The sequence below is a fragment of the Aulostomus chinensis genome, chromosome 2 (assembly GCF_037954235.1).
Source record: "Aulostomus chinensis isolate RoL2024-O1b breed Wild chromosome 2, RoL_Achi_v1.0, whole genome shotgun sequence".
NCBI lineage: Eukaryota > Metazoa > Chordata > Actinopteri > Syngnathiformes > Aulostomidae > Aulostomus > Aulostomus chinensis.
This window is the reverse complement of record NC_141321.1, coordinates 16,956,370-16,973,202: the sequence shown is the minus strand read 5'-3', so window position 1 is coordinate 16,973,202 and position 16,833 is coordinate 16,956,370. Positions and strand designations below refer to the sequence as shown.

The 16,833-nt window shown below is 41.1% G+C and overlaps 2 protein-coding genes and 1 long non-coding RNA gene across 3 annotated transcripts; 2 read left to right on the top strand and 1 right to left on the bottom strand.

The window, feature by feature from the left end:
* Positions 1–305: 305 nt before the first annotated feature.
* Positions 306–8,130, top strand: cilp (cartilage intermediate layer protein, nucleotide pyrophosphohydrolase). Its single transcript, XM_086181413.1, has 9 exons — positions 306–407; positions 1,246–1,414; positions 1,766–1,819; positions 1,914–2,183; positions 2,346–2,525; positions 3,140–3,445; positions 3,531–3,639; positions 3,765–3,913; positions 4,062–8,130. The coding sequence occupies exons 2-9, from the start codon at positions 1,351–1,353 to the stop codon at positions 6,419–6,421; spliced, it is 3,492 nt and encodes a 1,163-aa protein (XP_086037539.1). The 5' UTR covers positions 306–407; positions 1,246–1,350; the 3' UTR covers positions 6,422–8,130.
* Positions 6,745–15,063, bottom strand: eif3jb (eukaryotic translation initiation factor 3, subunit Jb). Its single transcript, XM_086181398.1, has 8 exons — positions 14,951–15,063; positions 14,716–14,804; positions 10,702–10,759; positions 10,494–10,600; positions 10,282–10,378; positions 9,097–9,267; positions 8,925–8,998; positions 6,745–7,909 (listed from the first exon to the last, which is right to left on the bottom strand). Exons 1-8 carry the CDS (start codon positions 14,961–14,963, stop codon positions 7,781–7,783), a joined length of 738 nt encoding a protein of 245 aa, XP_086037524.1. The 5' UTR covers positions 14,964–15,063; the 3' UTR covers positions 6,745–7,780.
* Positions 14,439–16,570, top strand: LOC147269243 (uncharacterized). The gene is made up of 3 exons (XR_015109613.1): positions 14,439–14,610; positions 15,278–15,345; positions 15,868–16,570. It is a non-coding gene; the product is annotated as an uncharacterized LOC147269243 (long non-coding RNA).
* The last annotated feature ends 263 nt before the right edge of the window (positions 16,571–16,833 follow it).

Genomic DNA, 16,833 nt, shown 5'->3' with positions numbered 1-16,833 from the left:
GAACAAGCCGTAGAAGAGAGGAAAAATGTCCCGTTAGACTCAGCATTGATTCTGAGCATTGGGGGGTCTATTTATTAACACCAGCATTTGTTACTCAGACTCCCTCCTGACTGTCCCTCATTCTTGTGAAGCCCTATCTAATAACCATTGGATGTCATGGCTGTACAATGAAGGTGATACATTATAAGGATAATAGAGAAATCAAAGGACACTGTGGCACACTGCCAAGAGAGGAGGGAGGGGTGCCGGAGGCCGAGCAGTATAAAAGAGACAGAGAAGGAGTGTGTCAAACTAGAGAGAGGACTGGAGGAAAAGGAGAGATAAAGCCACTGATAGAGAAGGACATTCCCATTTTAAAAAAAAGTGCTGCAAGAGCCATAAAATCAATAAGGTCCATCAACAAAGAGGTAAGAGAAATCCTTAGCTATAACCATGCATTCATATTAATCTGTTTGATGTCATAGAGGAGGATGTGTTCTCGCTAAAGGTGCTAACATGTAAGATTCAAGTAGAGGAATTATTGATTTAATGGCTTACGTTTCACATTAGAGAGTTGTTTCCAACTAAAGCCTGCAATCTGAGGTATGGACACTTGCTAAGTTACTCGGAATGTTGATGCATTTCTAACATGCACATGTGTTTCTCAGTCATCGTAATTAGAACCCTTAAAAACCAATGAAGCGTAAGGTGATGAATAATTTGGTTGTGCATAATTTCACAGTCTGCAGACGCAAAATTTGTGTTTGTGTGTGTGTGTGTGTGTGTGTGTGTGGGGGGGGGGGGGTGCTAGTGAATGCAGAAATGTTTGAGAGTTCCCCTGATGAATGGTGATGGCTAACACAGATGTGTAACTTGAGTGTGTGCGTGTGTGTGGTGGTGGGGGGGTTGTCCCGTAATGTTTTCTTCACTATAAAACATTAAATCCAGAGACATTGGAATCTATGCTTAAGACTCATTATTGTTTTAGTTGTCAACTATTGTTTTCAAGGTTTTATAATGTTTAAAAATGTGTCTGGTTTTTTTTTACACTTAACTGGGTGGTATGTCAAATCACTTAGATTAATTCATAATATCTCCAGTAGAGTGTGTGTGTGTGTGTGTGTGTGTGTGTGTGTGTGTGTGTGTGTGTGTGTGTGTGTGTGTGTGTGTGTCGTCATCCTCTAGTAATGAAACTTTAACTTGGAGCATTGTTTCTTGACGATGTCCTGTTTCCCTCCCATTCTTTTATCTTCATATTCCCACTAGTGAGACAGTGCTGCTGGACTTTATCTTCTTAAGAGTTCCTGGCGTCAAAACTCACATAACCAGAGGTGAAAGTTCAAGGGTCAGCCAAAACAGTAGAGTGTGAGAATGTCAGTGAGGCGGCTCCTTCTCATCCTGGGAATCAGCACAGCCTCTGTTGTTGCAGCTCAAGGTGGGTCTCTCACAAGGATGCTGAGAATCGTCTCTCCTCACTTGTTTATAGCATATATGTACTGAAAAGCACCACACCCTCTCCAGTACGTCTAAAAAAAACAGACTGAGGTACACGGGGACACTTGCAGATGTCTACAAAACTGATAAAGTTTTTCCTATTTGCCCAAACACAATGATCTAAAGATGTTCACACCGACTGCTGCAATTAATAAGCAGGAACACTGCCAGTAGTTTGAATGCCTTATTTTTCTAAAAGTTACCCAGATTATATTCTCCCTGAGAGGTATAGTGGCACCAAAATCATGTAAGGTGCAAAAAAGACATTCATCATTTAATGTGGCTCTTGCAGGAGGATGGAGGAGAGACAACAGAGATTCTAACCCTGCTGTGCACCATTCTGACGGTAACTTTGCTCCCAGACTTTGTACTGTTTGTATAACTGTTTAAGACGCTTTCGGTAGGTTGTGTCACCCCATGCTTGCTTCTGTACTGTCTAGACAACTATGAGTGGACCACATGGTTCAATGTTGATCACCCTGGAGGACGTGGAGACTATGAGCAGCTTGAAGCCATTCGTTTCTACTATCGTTCCCGAGTGTGTGAGAATCCGAGGGCATTGGAAGCCAGAACAACTGAATGGGTCTCGGCACGTGAAACTGGAGAGACGATCCATGCAGACCCCAATGTGGGCTTCTGGTGCCTCAATGAGGAACAAGGTCCAGACCGTAACTGCTCCAACTATGCAGTCCGCTTCCTTTGTCCAAGAGGTTTGGTTTCAAAGCAGATCTATTATATACATTTTTTTTCCAATTATTCCCAATGAAACTTACAACCAAGAATTTTCACTCAGTCTTCTAATACAAAACATGACATACAATCTCTTCTTTGGGTCACAGTTTGAATGTCAATCATGTTCTACTTGCTAGCAGATATTAGTGTGAACCTCCAGGATACCTGGGGTCCATGGTCAGACTGGAGCCCATGCCCCGCCCTCTGTGGTCAAGTGGGGGTCCAAATTCGCTCCAGAATCTGCCTGACACGCTCGATACCTTGCAGAGGATCCAAAGTAGAGGGGAAACCATGCAATGGACCTGAGTGCCTGTTGACAGGTGAGCTGGCATTGGTTCATCTCAAGCAGACTATAGTTTTAGCTGGACTAGCAGCTTGAGGGATGGCAACCATTTCATTTGAGCTTTGAAATCAACTTAACTCAAAACACTGAGTACAGAAAAACCTCTGATGTTTCCTCTGCCACCATGAGGGGTCACCATCCCATTTGTGAGAAGGGGTTTTATTAAATGTATAATAGATGAATGAAAATTGGTTTAAAAATTTGTGCCCACCACAAGAAGCATTGAAATGAGTTTACTGTTCACTTGACATTTTAATCAGTGCCATCATCTGATAAAATTTTCAAATTAATATTTTTATAACACATTATTTATATATTTATCAAATACAAGCAAATCAATCTATATTATCTTGTATTTCAACTTAGCACTGTGTTAAGGGTGAGTTAGCAAACCTTAGCATCCTTTCCTTAACATTGTTGATAGGGGGAGCAGGATATCTGCTTAAAATCAGCATGTATGACCATTACGACCACCAATATGACCACAGACTCTTTGTCTTGTACGCAGTCCAAGAGAGATTTTTATTTATTTTTTTACTCAGCTTTCAGACACATTCCATTAAAACAATCCTGTTCTATCCTATCTTTTAGATTGCTCTCTACATTGCACCATGGGAAGGGTGAATGCTGACTGTGATGCATGCATGTGTGAAGAGCACATCCTGTTGGGCTCTGTCCGCGGTGCTGGGGGTCTAATTGCTGAAGGGGCTGCAATTCTTCGTTCTGGCAAACTCCTGACCCTCACAGATCACAATGGACATTTCCGCATCCCTGGTCTCTGCCCTGATGGTAACATCACCCTGACAATTAGCCTGCAGGGTCACACCACCCATCGCATTACTGTCCCTCACACCACAGAACGTACCTCAGTCCTCAGCATTCAGCTGAAAAGAATAGGTACAGTAGCATCTCTTAATCTGTGTTTAAGAGCCAGTTATTGGAAGCTGTGAGGTTATTTTTCACTTTGATGTACGATTTGCAGAGAAGCTTCATGTGGTGAGCAATCCAGAGAGCAAGGCCAGACAGGAGGGACAAACTGCTGCCTTTTGCTGCAAGGTGGCAGGAACGCCTCAACCAGACAACTACCAATGGTGAGACTTACACTGTACTCCTGTACTCAGAAAATACCATTTTTGTGTCACATATTCATTTTATTTTTCATACATTGTTTCATTCCTTTGCTTCAGTTGTATTTTTTTCTTGCGTGAACCAACAGGTTTCATAACAACAGCCTCCTGGAGAATCAGTCGGAGGACATCTTGGTCTTAAAGGATCTACTTCCTGAGCATGCTGGGGATTACTACTGCCGAGCAAGTGGTTCATCTGGGGCCATTAAGACCAAACCAGCTTCTCTCAAAGTTATAGGTGTGTTCTCAATAAATTTGCTGTACTAAAATAATACAAAGATATGAGAAAAAAGACATTAAATTATGTAATATTCATGTTATATGTTTTAATGTGGTGACACGATGATGAAACTGAATCGTTCTTTTTATTTCTAAATCTCTCCCAGGGAGAAATGACCATTCATGCAACCCTACACCTGAATCCCACCTGATCCGACTTCCACATGACTGCTACCAAAACAGCACAAATTCTTTTTACTATGATGTGGGCAAGTGCCCCACAAGCACTTGTGCTGGGCATCTGGACAATGGCATCAGGTGCAAAGACAAAGTGTCTTATTGCTGTGGAGTAGCAAAGATGGAGGAGAGGCAGGTAACGTGCCAGGGTTACCAACTACCCACCATGGTGGTGACTGAGTGTGGCTGCCAGAAATGTGTGGACACGAAGGCTATTGTCCATGGTAGGGCAGTTGCTGCAGACAATGGTGAACCAATGAGATTCGGCCATATCTACATGAATAGTGTCAGAATCGGCCGCACAGGCTACAGAGGTACCTTTACCATCCAAGTTCCCCCTGAAACAGAGAGACTTGTCTTGACTTTAGTGGACAACATGCAGAAATTTGTGAACACCACAAAGGTTCTTCCATTTAATACCAAAGGGGGTGCTGTTTACCATGAAATCAAACTTCTCAGAAAAAAAGCTCCTGTGACCATTAGCTCCATGGAAACAAACACTCTTGAACTTGGGGAAGTAGAGGGCCAGGATCCGATGGTTCACATTCAGATTCCTCCCAATTCCTTCTATAAGGAGAATGGGGAAGTCTTCATGGGTAACGTCAATGCCAGTGTTACTTTCCTTGACCCCAGAAATGTCTCCACTGCTGCTGCAGCCCAAAGTGATCTCAACTTTGTAGGAAATGATGGAGACACCCTCCCCCTGAGAACATATGGGATGTTCTCTGTTGACTTTAGGGATGAGGAAACCAGTGAGCCCCTGAATGCAGGTGAAGTGAAAGTGTTCTTGGACTCTGCCCAAGTGACAATGCCTGAGCACCTCAGTACTATGAAGTTATGGTCACTTAACCCTGAGACTGGCCTGTGGGAGGAGGAGGGAAGTCTGAAAGTGGAGAAGAAATCAAGAGGCAAAAGGGAGGAGAGAACCTTTCTGATCGGTAACATGGAGATCAGAGAGAGGCGTCTGTTTAACCTGGATGTCCCAGAGAACCGCAGGTGTTATGTGAAAGTGAGAGCCTTCCGCAGTGAACGCTTCATGCCCAGTGAACAGGTGGAGGGAGTTGTTGTGAGTCTTATAAACATGGAGCCCTCTGCTGGTTATTCATCTAACCCACGAGCCTGGGGCCGTTTCGACAGTGTCATCACAGGCCCCAATGGTGCCTGTCTTCCTGCCTTCTGTGATGAACAGAAAGCAGATGCCTACTCGGCATATGTTATGGCCAACCTAGGAGGGGAAGAATTGGAGGCTGTCCCATCTGCTCCCAAACTCAATCCCAACCTCATCGGAGTGCCTCAGCCCTATCTGACAAAGCTAAACTACAGGCGCACTGACCATGAAAATCCCAAAGTGAAGAAGACAGCATTTAGCATCAATGTGGCAAAACCACGTTCAAATACAGCTGAGGAAGGCAACGGACCAGTGTATGCATTTGAGAACTTGAAAGAATGTGAGGAGGCCCCGTTCAGTGCTGCACACTTCCGCTTCTCCAGAGTGGAAGGAGATCGCTATGATTACAACACTGTGCCATTCAATGAGGATGATCCGATGAGCTGGACGGAGGACTACCTGAGTTGGTGGCCTAAGCCCATGGAATACCGGGCCTGCTACATCAAAGTCAAAATCAACAGCCCTCATGAGATCAATGTGCGGTCCCGCAACATGGGTGGCACCCATCCAAAGACTGTGGGCCAGCTGTATGGTCTCCGAGACACTAGAAGTATTCGTGACATGGACCAGGCAACCGTATCAGCTGTTTGCCTGGAGTTCAAGTGCAGTGGCATGTTGTACGATCAGGAACGGGTAGATCGCACCTTAGTGAAGGTGATTCCACAAGGTAGCTGTAAGAGAGATCACGTCAATTCAATTCTCCAGGAATATTTGGTCAATCACCTGCCACTTGCCGTCAACAATGACACGAACGAGTTCACCATGCTTGCACCTCTTGACCCGCTTGGCCATAATTATGGAATCTACACAGTGACAGATCAAGATCCCCGTACTGCCAAAGAAATTGCACTTGGACGCTGCTTTGATGGCACCTCTGATGGCACGTCTCGGGTCATGAAGAACAATGAGGGTGTTGCCCTCACGTTCACCTGCGGAGATCGTGAGGTGACGCGCCAGAGTGTCTTCCAGGCAGTGCAGCGGTCTCAAGGTCAGACAGTGACAAGTGTGGTGAGAGGAGACAGCAGGCAGAATAGACGTCGGCAGAGGGCCAACGCCCCCCGCAACAGTCGAAGACGCAGCACCAGAGATCCTACAGGAAGACGCACTAAGGCCACAAGCTAAATAAGATTCTCAAAATCAGGACCCCCGATCGACATTCACAGTAGAGATGGGAGCGGTAATGTTCAACCTGTTTGGACACAAATATTTCACAGTGACATTTTTACAGCTTAGGTGAATCTTTTATAAACAAATCGAGAGCTATTCCCTGAGTCTTCATGAAACTCACACTTAATTTCATATTTTTAAATGTACTGTGGTGATATTTACTTGAAACTGTAAATAGCATATTTATTGCACATGCTTTAAATCAATACTCATTGAACGGTGCTCATTAGATTCAGATTTTTGTCACTTATGTAAACAAGAGCAGAAACAATTTATCCTTTTGACCAGTGGTTTATTAAATTAGATGCTTATAAAACACTGCAGATGCTGTATCTTCATCACTGTTATGTATCCAACTGTTCATGTAACATTGAAAACTGGTCAACTGTTTAAAAAAAGAAGAGGAGAATAACACACCCCTTTCAAATAACTAGCCCATATGAAGACCTGGTGGGGTGAGGCCCATAAATCCCCGCTCCTCATCACACTTGATACAAGCCTGCAGAAGCAATGATTAGGAAACCATATCTAGCAAGTTAATCCACTTGCCACACCTTATTAGCTTAGTAGATATCAAATTAGTAAAGTACATTTTTGTCATGCACAAAAAATACCAATAAGCAATCTTTGCTCCAAATTTTCAGGGACATTTGAGAGATGTATCAAGAGAATGGCTATGAAGTTTTAAAGTCAGTTTTATTATAGTTAGCTATCCCTTTTATATATTACAATGAATGTCATGTGATCTCTGTAAAACTACAACAGAATGCAACATTTCCAGAGATAAAGATGAATGTTCTCAATAATTGTTCTGCATTTGGCAACCAAAGTTATAGATACTATATACTTTCCTGTTTAAGAATCATCCACAGGTAAGTGAGACCTATAATATATACATGACATTCTGGTCAAAGAATTTGCATAGAACCTTGTGTTTCTATGTCACTACACTTATAACCGCAATACTGTATCTGTTGTTTTGACAGTAGCAACATTTAATTAAAAATGGGCCCTGAAAATTGAGACAAGACCAGTTGCAAAGTATTCTCCTTGAAGCTGAGTCACCCAACAGATACTACATGATTATGTGTGTGAGTCAAGGTGGTATGAGAGAGAAAAGGCAATTCCTTATGTTTAAACAAAGAAATGGTGAGACTGAATGCTCCCTGGTATAGTCCCAATAATCACTGAAGCAAAATGAAGGGGGTGGTGACACAGTTCAGATTTTCCAGGATAGCACTGGACAGCATGAGAAGGTACAGCTGCATTGCTCAGGGTTGGATGGGGGAGAGGACAGTGGTGATAGAGCCAATGTCACATGAAGTCCTCATAGTCCTGGGCGTAGCCACCATCAAACTCTGCATAGTCCAGGTCGTCTCTCATCTGTGCTTTCAAACCGCCACCTGGTACGACTCCTTTCTTCTTTTTCTTTCCTTTGTTTTGCTGAAGTGGAAAATAAAAAGCTGCTTAAGCCACAAAGCATATGACATTTGGAGTAAAGAATAAAAAAAAAAAGTTTATTTTCACGAAGCAGAGAATAAATTGCTACTTCAAGTGTGACAAGAGGTAAATTGAGTCAAAACTTCCACATTTATGTTCTTGCAGTCCAAGATTAAATTTGTATTACCAACATTATTTCTTGCATTTATTATTTTGCATCTAAAAGGAGAAATCTGAATAATCTTGATATGTAGCTTTATAATCAGTATGGCAACTGAAAATACTGTGTAGAGCAGGGGTGTCCAAACCGGTCCAGTGAGGGCCGGTGTGGCTGCAGGTTTTCATTCCACCCGAGCAAAAGCAACACCTGATCCAACCAGTGAGCTGTGTGGACACAGCTTAGCTGATTTAAGTTGAATCAGGTGTTGCTTTTGCTCGGGTGGAATGAAAACCTGCAGCCACACCGGCCCTTACTGGACCGGTTTGGACACCCCTGGTGTAGAGTCATTAGATAAATCAATTTTCAAAATATCAAATTTATTATTACTGAAATCAGGCTATGAATATATGCAAGTTACAAGTCTTGGTGAAAGTAAAACGTTGGTAAATGTTGCTGAATTAGACATTTCTAGTTCCGATTCTGATCAAAATCACCACGCGGGGGTGCCCGTTTAACGAGTAAGACTAAATACAATTTTAACTTTATTCATTCATTCCCCTGTCTTCCATGACATGTATTATTTCAAATACACCACTGCTTGAGCAAACAAAGCAACTGACTTTTTAGCCCAAACATCAACATTAACACTACTGTGCATACAGCGGTTGTGGCCTCTTAGCTGGGTAAACATCACCCCCTGGTGGAAATAAAGTCTCCAATTCCACAATTTCATTTGGCAGATGCTTTTGTCCAAAAAGATGTACAACACGACCAAGAACGTAAACTGGGGGGGAAGCCTTAGTAAAGTCCTACTCAGAATTAATTATGCGAAAATGCACAGGGAAAACAGCTACTTACCTTTTCTTGTTTCTGTTTTTCACTAAGTAGGACTGACAGGGAATTACTGATTTTCTTCAAGTCATCTACTTCCACTGAGAAACACAGAAAAGCACAGTCAGCTCTGACTGAAACCCAAATCAGAACAGTCAGCCATATTGTTACTTAAACTGAAGGGAGATGCTGGACTTACATGAAATACAGAGTTCCCGAAACAAAGAATCCAAGAAACTTGAATAATGCACAGATTTTTCAAACTGTGATATCTTTTCTTTCAGCAATTTTTCAAACTCTGTGAAATCTTCTTTGGAAGATGGAGACATGGCGTCAATGCCAGCGACACTATTTGAAGTGCTGCCAATACCTAAAAAAAGAGAAGAAAAAAAGATTCACGTCCGTTTTGAGTTTTACAACAATGCAGTGATGTCACACACGTAAATATTTATGTTCAAGTCCTTTCACACATGATACACAAGCTACAATTGTAGTTTTTTTTTTAAATTTGATTTACAAAACTAACAAACCCTAGTAAAACTGAGAATGTAAAAATAACAACAGATTAATTTGTATTGATGAGAAACAAAGATGAACAGTTTTCTAATCATTTCTTTAAAGTATGGGAACTAAAAAGAGACCACTGACTCTAGCCTTGACTCTAACCTTGAACGAGAGGACGCACTCAAAGATTGGCATCTTGATGTTTAACCAAACTTTGCTTACCGGTCAGGATTTATTAGTAATTACATTCAAGGAGCTCAGTGCATCTTTTCTGGGTCTTAAGATTAGCACATATCTTCTGAGTCGACACACATTAAAAAGCAGGACCCCGACGATACATCAGCCCTCATCCTCCTATCACAGGTACACTGTATCGCTGTATGTTTTCCGAGACATGCAAATATCAAACTTAGTTTTGTTTTGTTACATAGCACATAAAATGCAGAAAACAATGCCTATGGAGATGTGAAAATAGTGCAACAGTGGATCCAGTGAACAGCGCCCCGTGCCTCCGCCTTGGTCTTTATTTCAATTGTCATGTATGAAGATATAAAATATCCATCCATCCATCCATTTTCTTCCTCTGATCCTGTTAAGGGCCGTGGGGGGGCTGGAGCCTATCCCAGCGGCTTTCGGGTGAGAGGCGGGGTTCCTTCTGGGTAATTTTTCATAAATTGCTGTTTCAGTAGCACATATCAGTAATCAGTGATCATCCTGCTCTAAAATCAGTTTTCTGCTCAAAAATCCCGTATCAGGCAGGCCCTATTAAAAAGACTATATTTAATACTGTCAAGTTAAAATGTGAACTGGTTGAACTGTTTTACAATTCACGTAACTAAAAGTGCACTGTTGAACTTTTTGAAAGGTGATCTTGTAATACCAAAAGCATCCTTTGCAAGCTCCAAATCTGCATCTTCCTGTAGCTTCCTCACTCGTAACTTCTCTGCAAGTTCTTCTTCAGCAGAAAGTTCTTCCTCCTGTAAAAATGGATTGAAGTATGCATGTTAAACAAACACCATTTTAATATATCAACTGTAAATCTTTTTTTTGTTCAGTGAGTAAATAATTCAAGTTACGGCAGGAAAAACTGACTTTGTCCAACGACTGTTTCATGTTCAGCTCCTGCTGCTTTTTCCTTAAGCGGTTTTCTTTCTCTTTGATCTTCTCACTCAACTTTTTCTTTTCAGAAACCTTTGTCTCTGAAAATTTGAATAAAGAGGAAAAATAAGAGAGCATTACTAAAAAACAGGATCGTCAACAGATGAATAATCATTTGTGAAACCAACAGTGACTCACACACCTGTTTTTTTCACTTCTTTTTTTTTGGACTCCTCGTCTTCCTCATCATCCCAATTATCCTATGAAGAGTAAAAAAAAAAAAGAAAAAAAAAAGGGACATTTATGGGACAGGTAAAAACAACATATCAAACTCAATATGTCTATAACAATGTCAGCTGTCAAAAATGATTGGTCTTTGCTTGAAAACAGCTGGATTAAGGTCCTGTTTTCATTTCATTATTATTCCAAGTCCATGAGCCTCTTATTCCCATAACAATCACATAAATTGCAAAAATGGCTAACATTTTAACACAAACACACAGACACTGTGCAATCCTCTAATTCAGTTATTAATTCATCCTGATACAAACTAAGAAGTGTGGAGAGGAGCATTTATCAATGTTACCACACAACTCGTAGAGTCTGTAGGTGTCTGTTTGCCTCTTAGACGGCTGGCAGACATTCCGATTCCAAATCAACCCACACCAATGAAGATGTTGTTCTTAAAAGTTGGGTTCATTTCAGTTACATTACTGCGGTGGTAGGATTTTTTTTTTTCTCCAAATCACTTCTACAGTTATTATACAGTTACTTCAACAGTCAAAAGTCTCATCCTGTGTCAAATGACAGTGTCCTTTTATGAGAGAATTGAAGCTACAGATTCTGTTCTACTTGATAAATATATCAAAATAAAAACAGTTAACATGTAATTGCTCTTGTTTGATTGACAGGTCACTTGTTGCAGGTCTTGATTACATGGTTTAGCCCATTTTTGATATATAAAAAAAACAAAACAATCTTTTGCTACCTCATTAGCATGCTAATATGATCAAATAACAGCTCTGCCCTAGACTTATTCACTATAACTAGACACAGGCAGATAAGGGTGGGGGAGGAAAATAAACACTATGATATGTTGCATGGTCTTTAAAAGATTTTTTTTGTGTGTGAAAAAAATCAATAATAACATTTCAGCATTCAGATAGCCTGGAACAGGAGTGGTATTTCCTTAGATGAGGAGCAGTGAAGCAGTGTGAGTGTGTGCATGCCTGCTCTGCTTCAACTCTGTCCTGCATCAGCTTTAACTGTGAATAAAATAAGAGCCAGTTACCAACTCTGAGTCCACCAAACAGAAACAATGTGAAATATGGCATGACTTCAAAACATGGCCGACAGGCACCAAAACCTGTCTGTGGAGGATGTTTTATTGCAGAAAGAGGGATTCAACAAGTACCACGCAGCAAAGCCTCTCACTCTGACATGCCAACATTTTCAATGTGTCAGTGCAATGTGATAGATGACAGATGACGTAACCTCATTATGTCCATTTTTCCATTGTAATTAAAGTAGCCTGTGAATTATTTTGTGACTATTACTACCCATTTTGCCCCCTCCTTGTAAAAAAACAAAACAAAACACATTTTATATTCAAGCTGTGCTGCTATTAGTTATCATGGCGTGCACATGAATGTGCCATGTTGAGTGCAGACCGCAGCTAACAATGAATAGCGAGTCTCAATTAACATGTCTACTAGGGATGTGACGATACACTCAGCTCACGAAACAAGACGAGAAACGATATTGGGTTCACGAGAAGAGACGAGATTTTAAGAAAACTACAATGACAAAGTATATGACTTGACCAACAGACTTTATTGAACCGAGTTGCACATGCATTTTGAAATGTAACTCTTGACTTGCATGATGTAAGCATGAGCCTTTCATAAACTTCCACAAATTGAAAACAAAAACTAAAATGTATAAAAGTTAAAATAAAAATACTTTTTTCCCAAGTGCAAAACAAAATAAAAGTTCTACTCTGTCAATACAGAGCCTGAACATGTATGGCACTGACAACTTGCTACACTACGCAACCATGTTTCGATGAAAACACCTATGTCTCGTGTTCTTGTTGTGGCTCTGGCGCTTGACTATGGAAGCTGAGGTCTGAATGCGTTGGTCAGCGTTGTCTGGCCTGTTAGTGTTTTCTTCACAGGTGCAGTTGATTTGAGTTCTGAACTGTGGTGGAGCTGTACATGTCCCTGCATTGTGCTCGTATTAGCTGCGGTGTATGGCAGTATTATCATACTATGCTTGCATATTGTCCGTGTCTTATCAGTCACTCTACTGCCATTCATAATTTCCGCTGGGAAACCAAAATGCTGCCAAACAAAAGATTTGAAAGTGGCAGGGGCTTCTTCAATGGTAATACTACTGGTCTTTTCGGACGTCATTGTTGAAGCGATCCTTCCCTCCTTCTCCTCAGCTCAAGCTCCTCCTTCTCTTTCTTTAGGCTCTGGCAGGCTCGACGTGGCAAAGGCGCATTACCGCCCCCACAGGTCACAAATATTAGTTCACAAACCTCGCGACTGACATTTAACGTGAGGAGAAATATCGCTGAGTTTAATCTCGCGAGATCTCGTGGCACAAGATTTCGTCACACCCCTAATGTCTGAACATGTATAAAAAAATACATTCCATAATTATACAATCAATTACTAGGATGATCAAGATGAATCGATAATTGTTCTATCATACATACATGGCGCTCTGAATAGGCTCACCTCTCGAGCTGTGATAATGGATCATATCACTGATGAAGTGACCAGTGAGGGTGTAGATATACTAATATAGTATATAGTACTAGTAATACTACTACTAGTAATACTGTAAAAATTAGAGGAACACACTCACCAGTTCTACTTGATACAACTATGCAAGATAGGGTATGGAAAAGTACCATTGGTGGAATCCACTCCAACAACAACAGTTATTTTAGGCTCATCCTTTTCTGTCATATGGTAACAAATATATATATATTTGGTTTCCCCACACACCTCAATTTCTCCAAAAATTAAAAACTCACAATTCCAAGTGAAAAAAATCAATTTTAAACAGCGGTATTCTCATTACTGCACATTTGGCACAAGTTATTTGTGTTGATATTTGACTTGATAACACACCAGCCCACACGGAGAGGTTTTTGGGCTATTATTAATTGTATTAGCTACTAGTCTGGCATCCAAAACAGTGTAACCACAGTGAGTTAGGAAGTCAGGAAATAATCAGCTTCTTTTGGGAATGAACCATATGTCACAGAAAAATGAACAATTGAAGAGGCCTCGATCTAGCACTTTCCCTGAGTCAATTATGTGAGGTTTCTGGACAGAAAACATGTCAACATTCAGCAATAAAAAGCACCTGTATTGTAGCATCAATTGGACGCTAGCTTCCCAGTACACGTCTATTGGACAGAGGGAAAGTTCTAGGCCTATATCTTGGTTGAGTTGAGTCATCAACCCAGATGATTTCATCCGATAGCGGCTAAAGTTGGTTAGCACGCTAACGCTGCCTCATGCTGACCATAATCGAAACTCAGGACATGCAAACAAGTCCCACACGCTAATGTCATTAAATGCAACCAACTTTAGATAATGATGGGATTTGCGACTATACAATGCGCAGTATAATTCGATTAGACTGCTTAAGTTATCGACACAGACCGTCGAGGTTTCCTAGCATTAAAGCTCATTTTCTGAAACAAGCCGATGCCGTAGGTAGCGAGTTTGCTAGCTCGAGTGGCCCGGCAAGAGGTTAGCTTACAGCTACGTTATCCAAATTTAGCCTGGCATTAAAATAATTGACTCGCAACTGGAAACGCTTTGATAAGAAGTCGTACAAATTTACAGATATTGGGTAACACTGGCCGCATTCAGCTGGAAAGCAAACTAGCGGGTCGTTGCAACGTTGTGTGGTGTGTTAGCATACTGTCAGCTAGACTGGAGTTAGAACTGACTTCATGAGGGAGCCACACGAGTTAGCCGTCAGCTAACGTTAGCATATAGCTTAAAGGGGTTCAGAGTTGGGATCGACTGTCAGGCAGAACCCGTGGCGAGAACAGACACCATGGCCGGGGAGACAAAGACTTTGTGTGGGTTTGTCACGTAGCAGAGGCGCCTAACACTCGATTGATGATTGAATACTAAACGTACTGACATCATGCAGAGAGATTTCTTGCCCTAGGATTTAGATATACCTTAACATCTTCATCTTCGTCTTCGCCTTCCCATTTGTCCAGCGCTGCCGCCTTTTTAATCGGCTCGTCCGGTTCGAAGTTGTCAGCGTCTGTAAAAACGACAGCAAAAGATTTGGCAAGACAAACCACATCTAACGGATAAGTGAAACAATACCGGGGAGATGTGCCCCTGTAATACAGACAGTAACGAGCGGATGATGTACAGATAGCTCTATATCACAACTTAGTTTCTTACCCCAGTCCGCCATGTTGGCTGTGTGGGTTGAGTTTGACAGGCTCGCACAGTCAGTGCTGCAGCCCGTTGGCCACGTTCAGACCCAGCAGCGCCCACCTCCTGGACGTCACTGCCCCGGTTTATCTCACGTCCCCCCACCCCCCCCCCCCCCACACACACACACACACACACACACGCGCGCGACCTCCTTCTTTACTTCAAGCAACATGACACACATTTGCATTTATGAATTAACTGGTTAACAGAATAAGGAGGGTTTTTATCATCAATTATTGTAAAGAAAAGACAAATTTTTGATTTTTGGGGTGATGATGCTTGTTTGTTCAGGAATTAAAGACTCAAGGTTGATGGTTGTGATGATGCACCGACAAGGTTGGAATGTCTTGACCCTGAAGGTGAGTGTGCCCACATAAACCCTGTCAACGTCCCTGTAATAGCATTGCAGCTATTCGACAGAATCTTGACTTTATGAAAATAAACTTTATTATTCCATCACAAAAATACATAAAAAAATTACAATTTGTAACAAGAACACGAAAAGGGGTTGGTCCATATCCTTATATTCCAGAGAGGAATGTAACTGTGTATATTCATTACCGGATAGTCTTTTACTTGTAAGTTCTTTAGGTGTTGGCACACACTAAAGTGAGTATGTTGGGTGTCTTGTCAGTTCATTTACATTTGTCATGAAAGACTTTTCTATGTAAAATAAGAAGAATTTAAAAAGACATATCCATAGCTTTTTCCTTAAAATAAACATAGAGCGAATCGTCTTTTTTGGTTGTTTTTAATGAAAAAAGACTATGTTTGAGGATCTATACTTCTGAGCAGCTTTATACACAGGATGCCTGCTAAGTTTGATGTCAGAGAAATAGTCTGATTGGATGATTTTAATCAGCTGATTGCTTCATCTGCAGTTATAGGTTGCCACTGGATGCTAAGTGCTAAGTTTCTACAAAATGAGACCAGAATTCAGCTGAGAAACAACTTTGGTTTATCACCCAAACACCTTGACTGCTGTCACCGCAACGTTTATAGCATGAGATGGAAGACACAAGAATTTAGTGAAGAAGGATTTTTCCACCCTGTGACTCAGGAAGGACGTTTTGGGACATCTCAGAAGCCATGGAGCCCTTAAATAAGGGTGCTGCAAAACATCCAGGTGCGGTCTGGCCCCTAAAACAACTGTACGCAAGGAGTGAAGGGCAACAGGGGCATATAAATAACATCAATTCCTTACTCATCTGTAAATCATGGATAGGGCGAGACTATTTTGCTGTTTGTACAAGCGCAAAATTCAACAAAACCAAGTCAATCAAAAGCATAACATTTCAGTTTAATACTTCAGTCCTATATTTATAACACTACAATGTGTGCACAACAATACAAAAACTCACAACAATAGAGTGAAGATGAGCATGATTAGGTGTGGTTGAGCCCTATGTACCAGGTTAGATATGTAAATATAGCAAACATTACAAGCAACAATGCTGCCAAATATATTTCCTTAAAGAAACAAAAACAATTATATGGGTAATATGCCTGCTAAGAATAAGTGTAACCTAGTGTCAAGTGTTTGGGTTGCTTTTATGTGTATGGCGTCACATCCCTGAGAAGACTATATTGGGACAGGTGGGATTTACAAGTTTCTAATATATATATATATATATATATATATATATATATATATATATATATATACATATATATATATATATATATATATATATATGGAGAGAGAGAGAGACAGAGAGAGAGAGAGAGAAAAGGCATGTCTGAAACAAAATAATCCAGAGGAAGAAGCAATTGTGTTTAAATAGATGTAGATTAGTATCTTGATGTATGTGTGTGTACCACAGTGTTTGTTTCCCACCCTATTGTTA

Coding starts and splice junctions, on each gene's coding strand:
- cilp (XM_086181413.1), top strand. CDS start 1,351: ATGTCAGTGAGGCGGCTCCTTCTCATCCTGGGAATCAGCACAGCCTCT. Junction 1,415..1,765: donor CTCTGTTGTTGCAGCTCAAG/GTGGGTCTCTCA, acceptor TGGCTCTTGCAG/GAGGATGGAGGAGAGACAAC. Junction 3,914..4,061: donor AGCTTCTCTCAAAGTTATAG/GTGTGTTCTCAA, acceptor AATCTCTCCCAG/GGAGAAATGACCATTCATGC.
- eif3jb (XM_086181398.1), bottom strand. Junction 9,268..10,281: donor GCTTGCAAAGGATGCTTTTG/GTATTACAAGAT, acceptor CTCTTTTTTTAG/GTATTGGCAGCACTTCAAAT. Junction 7,910..8,924: donor AAAAACAGAAACAAGAAAAG/GTAAGTAGCTGT, acceptor TTTCCACTTCAG/CAAAACAAAGGAAAGAAAAA.